The following is a 16,496-nucleotide window of genomic DNA, read 5'->3' as shown; positions in this document are numbered from 1 at the left end:
ATCTTTGAAACACCTCCATGGATGGATTCAACCACTTCCCTGGGGAGCCTGTTCCAGTGTTGGAGAACCCTTCCAGTCAAGAATTTTCTTCTAATATCCAAACTAAACCTTCCCTGGTGCAACTCAAGGCCATTTCCTCTTGGCCTGTCACTTGTTATTAGGGAGAGGAGACAAACACCTGCCTCACTACAACCTCCTTTCAGGTAGCAGTAAAGAGCAAGAAGGTCTCCCCTCAGCCTCCTTGCCTCCATCTTAAACAATCTCAGTTCCCTCAGCTGTTTCTCACAAGACCTGTTCTCCAGACCCTTCACCAGCTTTCCTGTCCTTCTCTGGATCCCCTTCAGAACCTCAATGTCTTTCTTGTAGCAAGGCCCCCAAAACAACCCAGGACTCAAGGTCTGGCCTCACCTCCCCGGTCCTGCTGATCACACTGTTCCTGATACAGGCCAGGATGCTGTTGGCCTTCTTGGCCACCTGGGCATATGCTGGCTCATCTTCAGCTGTCTGTCATTCAACACCCCCAGGTCTTTCTCTTCCAGACACTCTGCGCCCAAACCTGGAATGTTCATGAGGTTCTTATGACCCAAATGCAGGACCTGGCACCTGGCTTTGTTCAATCATCTCACATAATTTGCCTTAGGCCATGGATTCAGCCTGTCCATGTCCCTCACTAGAGCCTTCTACTACTACCCTCTTCAACTCTTCTTCCCAGTGTAGTGCCATCTGCAAAATTACTGAGGGCACACTCAATGCCCTCCTCTGCATCATTGATAAAGACATTAAAGAAAATGGAAATGACAGAAATAGCCTAGCAGGTGCCCTCTGGGAGCCCAAACACCTCCAATGTATCCATTTGTCTTTGTGTGTGTCTCAGAGCTGAAGGCCTGTATGTCTTCCTCACCCAGTCATCTACCAGCACACGCGCTTCAGATGCTCACCACTCCTGCAATGGTATTTACCACACCTGGGAGCTCTCTCTCCATCCCTAACTCCTCCATTTCACTTTGTTTGCTTTCTACCAGGCCCGCCAGCGGGGTCACGACGAGCGCAATGCTCTGTGTAGGTTTGAGGCAAAGCACAACACTGACTATGGTGTGAAGGGGTTAGCCATGTATGCCATGTGGAATAGTACAGCAGCAACACTTTGTTAAGCATACAACTACTAGCGACATAATCAATCGTGGATACATCTCATTGTGCTCTCACAGCTGTCTCTGTTGGGAGGCAGGGGGGGAATTACAAGCTGTTCTCCCCCTTCACCAAAGCAGGTAGGCTGGAGGTAAAGCCACCTCAGCTGGAGAGAAAACCAGTAGGAACCTAGTAGCTTGGTCTAGTGCAATGGAGTCTGTGAAGAGTATTGTCCAGTGTTTCCTGCTGGGCGGAAAGGAGAAGACTGAGACATTACTACATATAAATAGCAGGGCGCTCTGTCACATTAAATACTTTACATGTTCACACCCTTGGCTGACCACAGCATGCAGGATGTTGGGGGCTTCTTTATTGTTCCCCATGACTGTGCTTTCCCCAAGTGAAACCTTGTACCTTGCTTTTGTAGAGCTGGGAGTCCTGATGCACGTGGTTACAGATCACATATACTGGATAAAGAGGGGATATTATACATAGTGGGAAAGAGGAATATCATACATAAACGTAAAAGCAGAGTATAGTGGAGTTGCCCAGTGCCTCCCATAGTCAGCTGAGCTGCAGTCTGGCAGGAAAAACTTAGGGAGGCAAGGCGGCATGCAGACTTCTGCTTAAGCCCCACCAGAGGTGATCTTCACTTGTCCTTCTGAGATGTCCTGGTGCCAACAGAGTGACTACACATCCAGTCCAAGGCTCCCCAGGCACAGTCCTTCCTCCGGAGGCACGGGCGTTACTGGCAGTGCGGCGTGGCAGGGCTGTGTCACAGAAGTGTGTCATTGTTGTCGTTCCCATTCAGAAGCAAGAGGTGAGCAAGGTCCCCCTGGAGCTGCTGTGCTTCTCAGATCTTTCGTTAGGAAGGTACCGTGTGCTCTGTGACCGAGCCGCCTCCAGGGCCTAGGAAATTTCGGGAGTTAGCCGAAGGCAGGGAAGGCTCTGCCTCAGGGCCTGGCACCTCTTCTTTGCTGTCTCCTACCACTGACTCCTGTGAACTGGTCTCTGGGCTGGAAGCTGCCTGGAAGCTGGGCTCGGTGCTGAGCGGCTCGTTATTCTGCAGCGGAAGCAGGGCTCGGTGCCGCATCAGGCTATCGTCGCTGTTCTGGGCCTCCAGGGAGTTCCTGTGCCTGGCATTCCTGTTGGCCATGGCATTCTTCTGTGGCTCCTCAAAGCTCAGCGAGAGAGTGACCGTGCCGCTCCCAAAGCTGACCTTTTGCTTGCATCCACGCTGCTGCTGCTGCCGCTGCCGCTCAGCGGAGGCCGGTAGAGGAAAAGGGTCCTCGTGGTTGCTCTTGCTGCTGATGGAGGAGGAAGGTGTGGAGCCGGTGGAGCCCCCCAGGCTGTTGGAGCGTTTGCGGGACACGTTGCTGCGCCTCAGCGTGGCCCTGGCGGCCACCTTGAAAGCGTGGGCGGCGGTGCTGCAGCGCACCTCCTCAATCGTGTTGCGGGAGGGCTTGAAGAGGATGATGTAGACTTTGTTGAAGAAGATGCAGGCCAGGAGCCCAAAGCTGGCAGCCAGTATCGCTATCACCTCCACGGCGGAGACGAACTTGCCGTACGTGCTGGCGTAAGCAGGGATGAAGGAGATCCACACGATGAAGAATATCAGCATGCTGAAGGTGATGAACTTGGCCTCGTTGAAGTTCTCCGGCAGCTTCCGAGACTTGAAGGCGAAGAAGAAGCAAATGGCAGCCAGGAGGCAGGTGTAGCCGATGAGGAAGCCGAGGGCCATCAGGGAGCCCTCGTGGCAGGTGATGAAGATGATCTCATCCTCCAGCTCATGGTTGCGGTAGCTGGATGGCGGGGCCGTGTAGAGCCAGATCACGCAGATGACGATCTGCACGAACGTGCACAGAAAGACCAGGAGGAACTGGAGGTTGAGGCCCCACCACTTCCGGTGGAGGCTGGTGGGGATCTTTGCCTCAAAGACAAGCAGGACGCGGTTGGTTTTTACCAGGATGCAAGAGATGCAGAGGACAAAGCTGATGCCAAAAGCTGGCTGCCGCAGACGACAAGTCCAGTTCTGGGGCTCGCCAATGAAGAACAACGAGCTGGAGAAACAGCAGAGCAAGGAGAAGAGGAGGAGGTAGGACAGCTCCCTGTTTGTGGCCTTCACAATGGGTGTGTTGCGAAATTTGGTGAAGACTCCCAGGACAAAGGAAGTCAGGAAAATCCCCAGCACAGCAAAGAGAGTCAGAGCAATCCCAAAGGGCTCGGTCCAGGACAGAAACTCTATCTGCTTGGGGATGCAGGATGTGTGGTTCTCATTGGACCAGTAATCCTCAGGGCACTTGTCACAGGCACTTGCATCTGAAAGACAAGCGATGGGGAGAGGTCTGTCACAATAAGAAGCTGAGATGTGGGATGGCATGCACAGCAACTACGCACCTGCCTTCACCTGGAAGACATGGGGAGTTGCCTTGAGGTGTCTGCAGGTGCCCAGACTCATAGGCTGGTGTCTAAAAGGAGTTTGACACTGGAACAACCAGCCCCACGGGGGCTTAGCTGCAGCTGATAAGAAGCCCTGCCCCTGCACTTGTGTTTCTGGAATCCATTCTGCAGCAATACTTTGCCAACTTTGATTGCTGTCAGCTGTTGTTACACAGACTCTGTCTTCTCTTTCTTCACTTTTATCATCTACTTCTGTCTGCCTTCACCCCTCTCACACTCAGCTCATTTGCAACATCCTGCCTGCCTTCATTGCAGAGGAAATTAAAAACGTGCTTGCCCCCTTAAGTGCTTTCAGAACCTATTTCATATTCCACAGAGCTGAGTCTTAGCAGTGTTTAAATTGCTCTTCCCTGAAGGCAGGCAATGCCCTTGACTCCCAGCACACTCTTTTCATGTTGGAACATCAGGAGGTGTGTCTTAGGGATATCATTCTCCCCACACCCAACACAGCATCCTTTGATACTTGCCAAGGGAAATCTGATGACTCCATCTCTTTCCTCTGCATGAAACTAGTGTCTACTGGGATGGCAATGTATGCCTCCAATGGCTGCCACAATCAAAAGGCAAAAGACCTGCAGCTTCTGCTCTTCTTTCACCTAAATGGATCTTGTGCTCCACTGAGGAGGGTCATGACTCCCTTGATGGCAGTGGAAAGGGATTGAGAGCAGTGAGCTGGAAGCCACCACCTGCCTCAGCCTTCAGGATGTATTCAGATGATCATTTTTATCCTTCTTGTGCCTTTTATCTGAAGGCCAATTGCAAACTGCAGGCAAGGCAGAGCTAACTTCACAATCCCATGGAATTCAACTGCTTCCACCAGAGTTAGGGTAGAAGCAGCTGAAGCAGGGTAGAAGCAGCATTTAGCACTGCATCCTAAAGATGGGCTTTCACTGTTGACTTAGAGACCACACTGCCACTGAAAGGAGTAAACCCTGCTCTCCCAGGCTGCTCATTCCTGTCCCCTCCCTTGTGTTAAGATTAGAGGTCACACAGCTTCTCATTCTACCTGGAAACTCAACCTGGCAAGAGTTTGTTTTCAGGATGAGCAGAGACCCGATCCAGCTCGCTCTACGGAACACCAACACTGTTGCCAGACAAAGAGCTGGGAGAGAACGTGACAGACTGTCTCTTTTAGTAGTACCAGTGTCTCATCTGGATGAGACTGGTAGTAAAACTGCTCTCTGCACTTAAAGCTACATAAAGCTGGCAAGCAGGGGAAATAAAAAGCATTGCTGTCAGCTGAAACAGGAGCAGGAAACTGTGGAGTCAGAACACGGCCACCCTATCAGCCCCACAAGTTTCACTAACACACCAGTGCCAGCTTTCCAAGCCCCATGACAAACACCCCAAAAGCCCTCTATAACACATGAGCAGAACTGCTTCTGTCTGATTTGGAAATGCATCCTGTGCTGCTGTGTGTTCATGCTAAAAACCAATCATCCCTATCCACTGCATGCAAACTGGACTGTCCCAAAGGAAGACAACTACAACGGGTGCAGGAGGTCCTGAGCACTCTGCAGTGCTGAGTTCTGAAAGGATTTACTTGCCTTTGGTACCTCAGGGAGGCCCAGCACTGGGGGAGCACTACTGGTGTTGGAAATATGTACCTTTTCAGCCAGCTCTAAACTGAGGTCACCTTTTCCTTCCAGTGCCCAACCCAAGTGGCTTGATCCAAGCTCCCATTGAAACCAGTAAGACAGATATCCACAGATGTTTGGTAAGAGACAGAGATTCTGGTGTCTTTTAGTTACAGTGCTCCACACAAGAACTGTGGTTGGTGACCCCCCATAAAAGGAAGTATCTCTCTCTACTTGTGGAGTCAGGGATGGAATGGAATGTATTTCTTTGTAAAGCATGCAATGAAACCCTGACCACATGAGGAAACCCAGACAGATAATTACAGGATTCAGGGTCAGGGTAGGCAGTGTTGTCTTCTCCCAGCTTCTGTAGGAACAAAAGCTATTGCTACAGTGCAATGGAGCTGGCTTCTGGGTGCCTGGGAGGCCTTTCTATGCAACTCCTTTTTCATGTTGTCTGCCTTAATTGTCCTAACTCAGGGCAGAAGGGATGACAGGGCTTATCAGAGGACCTGAGGACTATAGGACTCATCCCATAAGCTTTGACCAACTCCCTGCAGACTTTTCTGTGAGGCTCCCTGGCACAGCAGCCTCCAGCTCAGCACCTGCAGGGAAGCAGTATCAGCAGCAACTGCAAATGCTGCCCAGAGGGCTGGCATGGTCCTCTGCAACCCCCAAAGCAGCTCCATATTTACCTGTTTCATCACTGTACTCCCCATCAGGGCAGTCCACACACTCAAAGCAGCAGGTGGGCTCTCCCTCAATAATGCCCTTCCTTGTGCCTGGGAGGCAATCCCTGCTGCAGTTGGAGAAAGGCACCTGCAAGAAAAGAGCCCGAGGAGGGTTAATGCCCGAGGGTGGCAATGCCCAGCAGGAGCTTAGAGGTCTTTTTCAACCTTAATGATTCTGTGATTCTAGTCTATGTTGCCTTTCTACTTTGTAGTCTCTACTTTCTAGCTTGGGCTTCCTCCAAGGGTGGTGTCCTTTGGTTAGCATGCTGGATGGAGACCCTCAGAGGCTCACCTCTTCCCCCCACAGGACAGACACATGTTGCACAATTAGTCTTTCCTCAACCCCCTGCATTTTTATTTGGTTGAAAGAACAAATCAAGGGATGGCAAGGAAGAGCAGCAGATCCTAGTAATCCCTGCTGTGTTGTGGGCACTGCAGACTGGTATGTGACCCACGATACACACAGCAGAGAACAGCCATCAGGCACTTCAGAAAAAAGGACAGTAGGAATTTGAGTCAACCATGGGGCTGGGGCCTTCACTACAAGAAAGACATTGAGGTCCTGGAGTGGGTCCAGAGAAAGGCAACAAAGCTGGTGGAGCGTCTGGAGAACAGGTCTTGTGAAGAGCAGCTGAGGGAACTGGGGTTGATTAGCCTGCAGAAAATGAGGCTGAGGGCAGACCCTCACCCTCTACAGCTGCCTGAAAGGAGGCTGGAGCCAGCTGGCACTCAGTCTCTTCTCCATAGGAACCAGTGAAAGGACAAGATGAAATTACCTCTCTCAAACCCTGGAATAGGCTCTCCAGGGAGACAGTTGAATCCCCATCCCTGGAGGTGTTTTGAAGAGGCAAAGATGTGGTGCTGAATGACCTGGTTTAGCACCAGACTTGGTAGACTTAGAGAATGGTTGGATTTGATGATCTTTAAAGTCTTTTCTAACCCAAATGATTCTAGGTATCTAGCATTTTGTGGCTTGAGCATTTTGTGGCTTCAGCAAACTGCTGGCCAAGCTGTCAGCCCCTGGCTTGGACAGCAGCACTCTGAGCTGGGTTAGGAACTGGCTGGAGGCTGAGCCCAGAGAGTGGTGGTGAATGGTGCCACATCCAGCTGGCAGCCAGGCACCAGTGGTGTGCCCCAGGGATCAGTGCTGGGCCCCATCCTGTTCAATATCTTTACTGATGATCTGGATGAGGGAATTGAGTCCACTGAAGCACACTTTGGGAATGCCATTCCTGAGCTCCTAACCAGGACTGCATGATTGATTGGATGAACAGGTATCCAGGGCAAATCCTAGGAGCTTTACACTTGAAGAACTCCTTCCTGTTAATACCTGCTTCTTGGGAGAGGTACCTCCATTCAGCAGGTAATGCAGCCCCCAGGACTTGATGAGACCAGACTGCCTCTCCCTAGGTTACCACTGATGATTGTGAACAAGGCTGAGTGAAAGACCCAAGTGAAGCCATGCACTGCTGCCCCATTATCTACTAAGTTGCTTTAGCTTCCAAGGAGGAAAATGAAATTGGTTTGCCATGACTGCATCTTGACAAATTCATGCTGGCTTTTGCTTATCACTTTATTATCCTCCCAGTGTTTACAAACTGTTTCATTTCTTTTTCCTTTTTCAAGCCTTTTCTGTTACTGAAGCTCAGCTCAGCTCTGTGCAATTCCCTTGGCTCCTGCATCTGCTTTTAAAACCAGGTATTATGATTATCCTCCTCTCATCCTCTGGGACATCCCCCATCCCCCACATGTCTCCAAGGTCAATTGCCAGTGCTTTTGGAGATTGCTTTGGCTGTCTTCTTAAGATGTCTGGGGGGAATTTCATCAAGTTCTGCCCAAATGAATCTCTCTGACCTGCTCTTCAACTTGGTCTTCTGCAGTTCTGGCCAGTGCTGGAGCTGCTGTGTTCATTTTAACTGCACTTAATCTCTTTTTGAGTATGACAGAAGCACAAAAGGCTTCAGTGAGTGAAGTCATTGAGCAAAGACTTTTGTCTGGGAGAAATTCAAACTCTATAAACTGAACAAAAAGAGGCTGCAGCAGACACAGGCATCACAGCCTCCTCCACTAGCTCACACATTGCATGCCCTGGCATGACACTGGGCCACATCCACTCACATTTCTAGGAGTTTAGGACAAAGACAAATACTGAACTGTTGGAGGAATTTAGACCAAGGGAACAAAACTACTCAGCTTAAGTGAAAATCCAATGAAATCCTCCCTGTTGGAAACTGTGCCAGTGGAGTTTGCAGTGATCAGAAGGAGGGGTTAGACTAGCAGGGATTTTAATCCCACTTGTTTGGATTTTTTCCCTCAGAGGCTCCAGCTGGGCCTAGAAAAGCTCAGCATTTGGGTGGCAGCATGCTCTAAGCAGAAGCACAGAATGGTTATGCCAGGAAAAGACCTTTAGGATCATTGAGTCCAACCATTCTCTAACTCTACCAAGTCTGGCACTAAAGCATGTCCCTCAGCACCACATCTCTGCAACACCCCCCTGGACAGGGATTCAACCACCTCCCTGGGGAGCATTTGAGAACTCTTTCAGTGGAGAATTTTCTTCTAATAGTCAACCCAAAGCTTCCCTGGTGCAACCTGAGGACACTTTCTCTCATCCTATCGCTGGTTACTAGGCAGAAGAGATCAACACCCACCTTGTACCTTTCAGGGAGTAGTGGAGGGTGTGAGGATCTCTCATCAGCTTCTTTTCCTCAGGGTAAACAATGTCAATCCCCTCAGCTGCTCCTCACCAGACCTGTTCTCCAGACCCTTCCCCAGCTTCCTTGCCCTTCTCTGGACCTGCTATGGCACCTCAATGTCTTTCTGATAGTGAGGGCCCCAAAACTGAACCCAGGACTCAAGGTATGACTTCACCAGTGCTGAGTACAGGGGCATATCTTCCCTGATCCTGCTGGTCACACTATCCCTGATAGAGGCCAGGATGTTGTTGGCCTTCTCGGCCTCCTGGGCATACTGCTGGCCCATGTTCAGCTCACTGTTGATCAACACCCCTGGGTCTTGGTCTGCTGAGCAACTTTTCAGCCTCTCTGTCTTAATCCTGGAAAGTTCATGGGGTTGTCGTGACCCAAGTGCAGGACTCAGAACCTGGCCTTGTTGAATCTCATACAAGTGGCCTCAGCTCATTGATCCAGCCTGCCCACATCCCTCTGCAGAGCCTTCCTACATTCAAGCAAATCAACACTCTCCCTAGCTTAGAGGCATCTGCAGAGTCACTGAGGGTGCACACAATCCTCTTGTCCAGACCACTGATAAAGACGTTGAAGAGAACTGACCCCAGTACTGATCCCTGGAGAACACCACTTGTGACTGGCCTCCAGCTGGATTTAATCCCATTCCCCACCACCCTTTGGGCCTGGCCAGCCAGGCAGTTTTTGCCCAAGCCATAAGCAGGAGCAACCAGTTTCTCCAGGAGGATGCTGTGGGAGACAGCCTCAAAACTGACAGACCTTCAGAGAGCTCTGTGTTTAAACCCTAAGTGCAGCAGGGGGCCCCTGTCATAAAGGTGAGGCTTAACTGGTGCTGTGAACATATCAGGGAAGTGTTCCTGCTCCAGAAGCAGTTACCTGATCTGCCACCCACCTGGTGCATTGCCTTGTTGATTAGTCAGGTGCTGATTTAACATATCTAACCATGGCAGCAGAGACCTGGCAGCAACACTGCTAAGCTAATGCTCCCTGTGTCACCCTCCAGGCCACAAGGCAGGAGCCTGCTCAGGATCCACTCCTGGCATAGGGATTTATGTCTAGTTTGGAGTGGACTGCTTCTGGCTAAGGTGGCAGCTCAGCTGGCTCTTGCCTGCACCACATTTCCATCACAGCAGGGAAGATACAGCCCTTGCTATTGGTGACAGTGCAATTACACTGAGAGGATCTAAGACATGCAAGAAAGTGGAGAAGGACTTAGGCCTGACTACAGTTGATGGCTGCATCAGGTACTTTTGAGACTGCACAAGCATCTGCAGGTAAACTCAACCAGGCAGCAGGTACTGACATCTCTCACTCTTTGAGACCCATGTCCAAGTCTACCTGGGCAGACTGACAGGGCTTGTGGTGTTCATTCTGCAAGGCAAGGATGTGAAGAAGGCTGTGGGACTTGGAGGGTGAAGCCAGCAGAAAGAGTTGCAAATCTAACCAAGAGCAGGTAGAGATCTTTCTTGATACACAGACACTGACTGGGGAAAAGATGTCTGTTGGCAGCAGTGAAACTACTGAGCTCAGGAAGGCTTGACTTAGCCAACAACCCAGCCTGGGTAATGAATTTCTCATGTGGAAATAGCACTGCAAAGTTCCAAGCTATGTGCTTGGGCCAGAAAAGAAGTCATTCTTTAAACCATTAACGCTCCAGCTTACCAAGTGTGTAGGAGGGCAGCAGCAGCTGTCTGTTATTGCCCAGGAGTGTGTGAAGACTATGTGTCTGAAGGACTATGGCACAGACCACGCAGACAGCAAGATGAATGGATCTTCTCATGAGACAGGGAGCCACAATGCAAGGAATGTGAGTTGAAATTTCAGCTTGCAGAGGCCTGGGAACCATTGCTGTGAGGCCGGCAGCACTTACCTCCTTAGAGAATCCGCTCCACAGGATCTTGTTTTCGTTGATAAAGAGCCTCTCCCCTTTCTTGGCATAAACATTGTAGTGCCCAACCTCTTCAAAGACAACTGAGCCATCCTCTGGAGAGAGATGCCAATTGATGATTGAGTAATTCCCTACCAGGTCCCCAAACTCATCAAAATCCACTTGCTCCCCCATGTTGTTGGTGAAATTCAAGTGTCTCAAGTGCTTGAGAACCTAGAGAGAGAGAGAGAGAGAGAGGCACCATTAATGCCTGAGTGCCACAGCCCTACCACAGCACACATCTGCTTTGGGGATAGGACTGAAACAATCACATTACTACAGTCCTGAAACTCTTAAAAGTCAATCAATCAATCAATCAATCAATCACAGCAGTGCCAGGCTTTCATCAACATCTCACCCCGTCACACAATGGGAGGGGTTGGGAAGGACCTCCGAGGGTCATTTAGCCCAACCCCCTCCACTAGAGCAGGATCACCTAAATTACCAGAAACACATCAAGGTGGGTTTGGAATGAGAGAGACTGAATCTTCTCTGGGCAGCCATTGAAGCAGTTCCATCACCCATGCATCCCTCTCACCCTGCTCTTGCAACCACTCCGTGTAGATGCTCTCACAGTACCACAGTGCATCAGAGCCAGAATAGAATAGAATAGAATAGAATAGACCAGCTTGGAAAAGATCTTCGAGATCAAGTCCAACCTATCCTCAACACCATCTAATCAACTAAACCATGGCACCAAGTGCCTCAGCCAGCCTCCTATTAAACACCTCCAGTGATGGTGACTCCACCACCTCCCTGGGCAGCACATTCCAATGGCCAATCTCTCTTGCTGGGAAGAATTTCTTCCTAACATCCAGCCTAAACTTCCCCTGGCACAGCTTGAGACTGTGTCCTCTTGTTCTGGTGCTGCTTGCCTGGGAGAAGAGACCAACCCCCTCCTGGCTACAACCTCCCTTCAGGTAGCTGTAGAGAGCAAGAAGGTCTCCCCTGAGCCTCCTCTTCTCCAGGCTAAGCAACCCCAGCTCCCTCAGCCTCTCCTCACAGGGCTGTGCTCCAGACCCCTCCCCAGCTTTGTTGCCCTTCTCTGGACACCTTCCAGCATCTCAACATATTTTCTAACCTGAGGGGCCCAGAACTGGACACAGGACTCCAGGTGTGGCCTAACCAGTGCTGAGTACAGGGCAGAATGACTTCCCTGCTCCTGCTGGGCACTAAGAAGCAACACTTGGAGCTCACTTGCTACATGGCAGGCCTGAAGCCTCCAGATCACTGTTTTTGTTTGGTTTTGTCTCCTGGTTGCATAGTCTCAGGTAATCACAGTGTGCCCACCCCTACAGATTTGCTCCTGTCATTTCCACCTCATGCCTTAACCAGTCCCATGCTCTGGACTAGGGACAACTGTAGCTGTAACATTTGGGACCTAGATAGCCTGACAGGGTGGAACAAAGAACCTGCAGCACCAACAGCTGGAGGTGGTTCAAAGAAACGTGCAGCTGTGGCACTTGGGGACATGGTGTGGGAGGCATGGTGGCCTTGGACAGATGGTTGGGCTTGATCTTAGAGGTCTTTTCTAACCTTAGTGATAGAAAGCCTGTACTGGCAGCTGTCATCCACATCCTGTTTGTCTTAAAAGGTGAGTTGCTGCTTTATGCACTTATCAGATTGGGTTATCTCCTTCCTTTAATGGTGTTCTTAGTTTCTCTGTAGACCTCATCTGTGGTAAGCTGAGGGGACTCTGAGGGCACCTGGCTGTCAGCTGGCCTTAGACCACTGTGATGCAGTTGCTGCTATGGTTCTAGCTTGTAAGCCCAGTCCTCTCTTTCTCACCTCTTAGTGCCCAAACACAGAACCCTGGATGGCAGAATGTGAGAAGAAACAAGCTTAAATCAGTTTGTCTGAGCAGGCAGAGGCCTCCTGACCCCACAGACACAGAACAGACAGCATGGTTCTGATGAAACCTTTTCCCCAGGAAACATAGGGACAGGGGAACAGAATCCCTTCATCAATTCCTGTCAGTTTTGCTCTGGTGCCTCATTTTTCTCAGTTTGCTTTTCTCCCTCCTTATCAAGCTAAAATCCCCAGAGCCACAGAGATACCCTCCTCTCACTGCCTCTGTCAACAGCAGCCTGAGAGAGTCTAGAAGAATCACTGTGGAATTATGCATGATGAGGCCATTGATTCCTTTGCAAAGTCATGGAATGTGGATGGAAGAACATAAAACTATCACCACAGTACCCAGGCTTTGAATAATGGGTGAGAGAGCAGAGGCAGGATTTTTTTCTTCCTCATCCCTGCTGGCCCTCCTCAGTAGATCAGCTCCCCTTTGAGGTATGCAGCTGAAATATCACAGTATCACAGTATCACAGTATCACTTAGGTTGGAAAGGACCTCGAGGATCATCGAGTCCAACCTATCACCACAGACCCCATGACTAGACCATGGCACCAAGTGCCACATCCAATCCCCTCCTGAATGCCTCCAGGGATGGGGACTCTACCACCTCCCTGGGCAGCACATTCCAATGGCGAATGACTCTCTCAGTGAAGAACTTTCTCCTCACCTCCAGCCTAACCCTCCCCTGGTGCAGCTTGAGACTGTGTCCTCTTGTTCTGGTGCTGGCTGCCTGGGAGAAGAGACCAACCCCTTCCTGGCTACAACCTCCCTTCAGGTAGTTGTAGAGGGCAATGAGGTCACCCCTGAGCCTCCTCTTCTCCAGGCTAAGCAACCCCAGCTCCCTCAGCCTCTCCTCACAGGGCTGTGCTCAAGGCCTCTCCCCAGCCTTGTTGCCCTTCTCTGGACACCTTCAAGTGTCTCAATGTCCTTCTTAAACTGAGGGGCCCAGAACTGGACACAGGACTCAAGGTGTGGCCTAACCAATGCAGAGTACAGGGCACAATGACTTCCCTGCTCCTGCTGGCCACACTCTTCCTAATGCAGGCCAGGATGCCATTGGCCTTCTTGGCCACCTGGGCACACTGTTGGCTCATATTCAGGCAGCTGTCAATCAGCACCCCCAGGTCCCTCTCTGCCTGGCTGCTCTCAGCCACTCTGACCCCAGCCTGTAGCTCTGCATGGGGTTGCTGTGGCCAAAGTGCAGCACCTGGCACTTGGACTTGTTGAATGCCATCCTGTTGGACTCTGCCCATCTGTCCAGTCAGTCAAGGTCCCTCTGCAGAGCCCTTCTGCCCTCTGACTGACCAACATCTGCTCCTAACTTGGTGTCATCTGCAAACTTGCTGATGACTGACTCCATCCCCTCATCCAGATCATCAATGAAGATGTTGAAGAGGATGGGGCCCAGCACTGATCCCTGGGGCACACCACTGGTGCCTGGCTGCCAGCTGGCTGTGGCACCATTCACCACCACTCTCTGGGCTCAGCCTCCAGCCAGTTCCTAACCCAGCTCAGAGTGCTGCTGTCCAAGCCAGGGGCTGACAGCTTGGCCAGCAGTTTGCTGTGGGGGATGATGTCAAAGGCCTTGCTGAAGTCCAGGTAGACCACATCCACAGCCTGCCCCACATCCACCAGACAGTCACCTGATCATAGAAGGAGATCAGGTTGGTCAGGCAGGACCTGCCCCTCCTAAATCCATGCTGGCTGGACCTGAGCCCTTGGCCATCCTTCAGGTGTGCATTTATTGCCTCCAGGATAATCTGCTCCATCACTTTCCCTGGCACTGAGGTCAGGCTGCCAGACCCTTCTTGTGGATGTGGACCACCTTGGCCAGTTTCAGTCACCTGGGACCTCTCCAGTGAACCAGGACTGGAGGAAAATGATGGAGAGTGGCTTGGCCAGCTCCTCTGCCAGCTCTCTCAGCACCCTAGGATGGATCCCATCCGGTCCCAAATAATCTCACTGAAAGCCAGGACTTGGCCCTGGAAGGCCTCACCCTCTGATGGACATGGCTGTGGTGAGCACAGGCTGCTGCAGGGAAGAAAAGACAAGACTGCTCCCTTCTGCTCCCCCTCATCCATGAGGGTCACCCAGTAAGATGCCCCTTGTCCAGTTGTCATGGGTTGAGTTGAACAGGCTGCAGACATTCTCTGCCATGCTGCCACCATGCCAGCTTCAAACTCAAAGTGCTGGCTGGAGCAAAGTATGAGGGGGCTTGAAGTTCAGATTGCAGCACGAGAGGCTGCTGTTTCCAGCGGCTGGTTTCCAGTTTGGGGTGCTGGTCTGGTCCACTGGGCAGGCTGTGGGTTGTGCAGGGAGGTCTCTGGCTTCTGCTGCTGCTGCTTCTGCATTTTGCTGTGCTTTTCTGCAAACAGCCTAAGGTGATGGTGCACTGCATCATCTCAGTAAGTTCCTTATCTCAACCCAGAGGGGGTTTTGTGTTGTTTTCCCTCCCATCTGTGTGGGGGGAGAGGGGCTTGTGAGAGCAGGCTGTGTTAACCCAGGGCAGCAGCTCCCAGAGTTACAAAGCCACAGAACTGTTTTGGTTGGAAAAGACCTTTAAGATCAAGTCCAAAAATCATCTAACTCTACCAAGTCTGGTGTTAAATGATACTCCACAGCACCACAGCTCTGCATTTTGGGAGCACCTCCAGGGATGAGGATGCAACCACCCCACTGGGGACATGGTTCCAGTGTTTAGTAACGCTTTTCAGCTCCACCAGGGAATAGATAGAGCAGAGCAGAAGCAGCTCTGAGGTCAGAATGGGTGACATGGGTTTTGCAGATCCACAGTGATGTTTGTACTGGGTCAGCTCCCTTTGGCCTCCTCTGCAGTGAAGCTGCAATCTTGGAGGTGGTAGTAGAATAGAATAGAATGGAATGGAATGGAATGGAATAGACCAGGTTGGAAGAGACCTTCAAGATCATAGAGTCCAACCTATCATCCAACACCACCTAAACAACTAACCCATAGCACCAAGCACCCCATCAAGTCTCCTCCTGAACACCTCCAATGATGGTGACTCCACCACCTCCCCAGGCAGCCCATTCCAATGGGCAATCTCTCTCTCTGTGTAGAACTTCTTCCTAACCTCCAGCCTAAACCTCCCCTGGCACAGCTTGAGACTGTGTCCTCTTGTTCTGGTGCTGCTTGCCTGGGAGAAGAGATCAACCCCCTCCTGGCTGCAACCTCCCTTCAGGTAGTTGTAGAGAGCAATGAGGTCTCCCCTGAGCCTCCTCTTCTCCAGGCTAAGCAACCCCAGCTCCCTCAGCCTCTCCTCACAGGGCTGTGCTCAAGGCCTCTCCCCAGCCTTGTTGCCCTTCTCTGGACACCTTCAAGTCTCTCAATGTCCTTCTTAAACTGAGGGGCCCAGCATTGGACACAGCCCTAACTCTCATAGCCTGTCCACACAGGGGAGGTGCTCCAGCACTCCAATCATCTTCATGGCCCTCCTCTAGAATAGGATAAAACAGAACAGAATAGAACAGACCAGACCAGAATAGAATAGAATAGAACAGATCAGATCAGATCAGAATAGAATAGAATAGAATAGAATAGAATAGAATAGAATAGAATAGAATAGAAGAATAGAATAGAAAGAATAGACCAGGATGGACAAGACCTAGACTTGCTCCAAATGAAGCAGGCCTCTGACCAGTCTCTGCCCCACTGATCACAGAACAGACTGATAGAATTGGATTGGTTGGAAAAAACCCATATGGTCCTGGAATCCAACTGCTGTCTAACTCTACCAGGTCTGGTGCTAAACCATGTACAAGCATAAGTCAGTGAGGACAGAGGTCCCTATACCCAACAGCATGGAGAACATCCATGGATAAGGCAGGGAAAAGGAGTGAATCACTGTACCCCATGCATGATAAACCCATTCTCAGTACAGGATTTTTGGCCATGCTAATTCAAATGAAAGCTCATCAATTAATTAAGGGGTAATGATGCATTGCCATCCTCAGCATACAAATAAAGCTTAAGGAGCAGAATTTATTATGGTGTGCTCTCAAAGCACTAATCCAGCCCAGACCATTCAGACAGGGCTGTGAAACACAAGTATTAATATTAATGGAAAGCAGAACACACAAAAGCCCCTGGAGAGCA

General features: G+C 50.7%; 1 protein-coding gene across 1 annotated transcript in view; it reads right to left on the bottom strand.

The window, feature by feature from the left end:
• Positions 1-1,095: 1,095 nt before the first annotated feature.
• The window catches only part of CASR (calcium sensing receptor), a 57,613-nt gene continuing 42,212 nt past the window's right edge, over positions 1,096-16,496 (bottom strand). The window contains exons 4-6 of the mRNA XM_068166022.1: positions 10,472-10,702; positions 5,861-5,984; positions 1,096-3,447 (exon numbers count right to left, since the gene is read on the bottom strand). Coding sequence (XP_068022123.1) covers positions 1,994-3,447; positions 5,861-5,984; positions 10,472-10,702 — 1,809 coding nt within the window. The 3' untranslated portion in view covers positions 1,096-1,993. The remainder of the gene's footprint in view (positions 3,448-5,860; positions 5,985-10,471; positions 10,703-16,496) is intronic.

This window comes from Melanerpes formicivorus, unplaced genomic scaffold (assembly GCF_026170545.1).
Source record: "Melanerpes formicivorus ecotype bairdi unplaced genomic scaffold, bMelFor1.0.p_v2 SCAF_96, whole genome shotgun sequence".
Classification (NCBI taxonomy): domain Eukaryota; kingdom Metazoa; phylum Chordata; class Aves; order Piciformes; family Picidae; genus Melanerpes; species Melanerpes formicivorus.
This window is presented reverse-complemented; position numbering and strand designations above follow the sequence as displayed.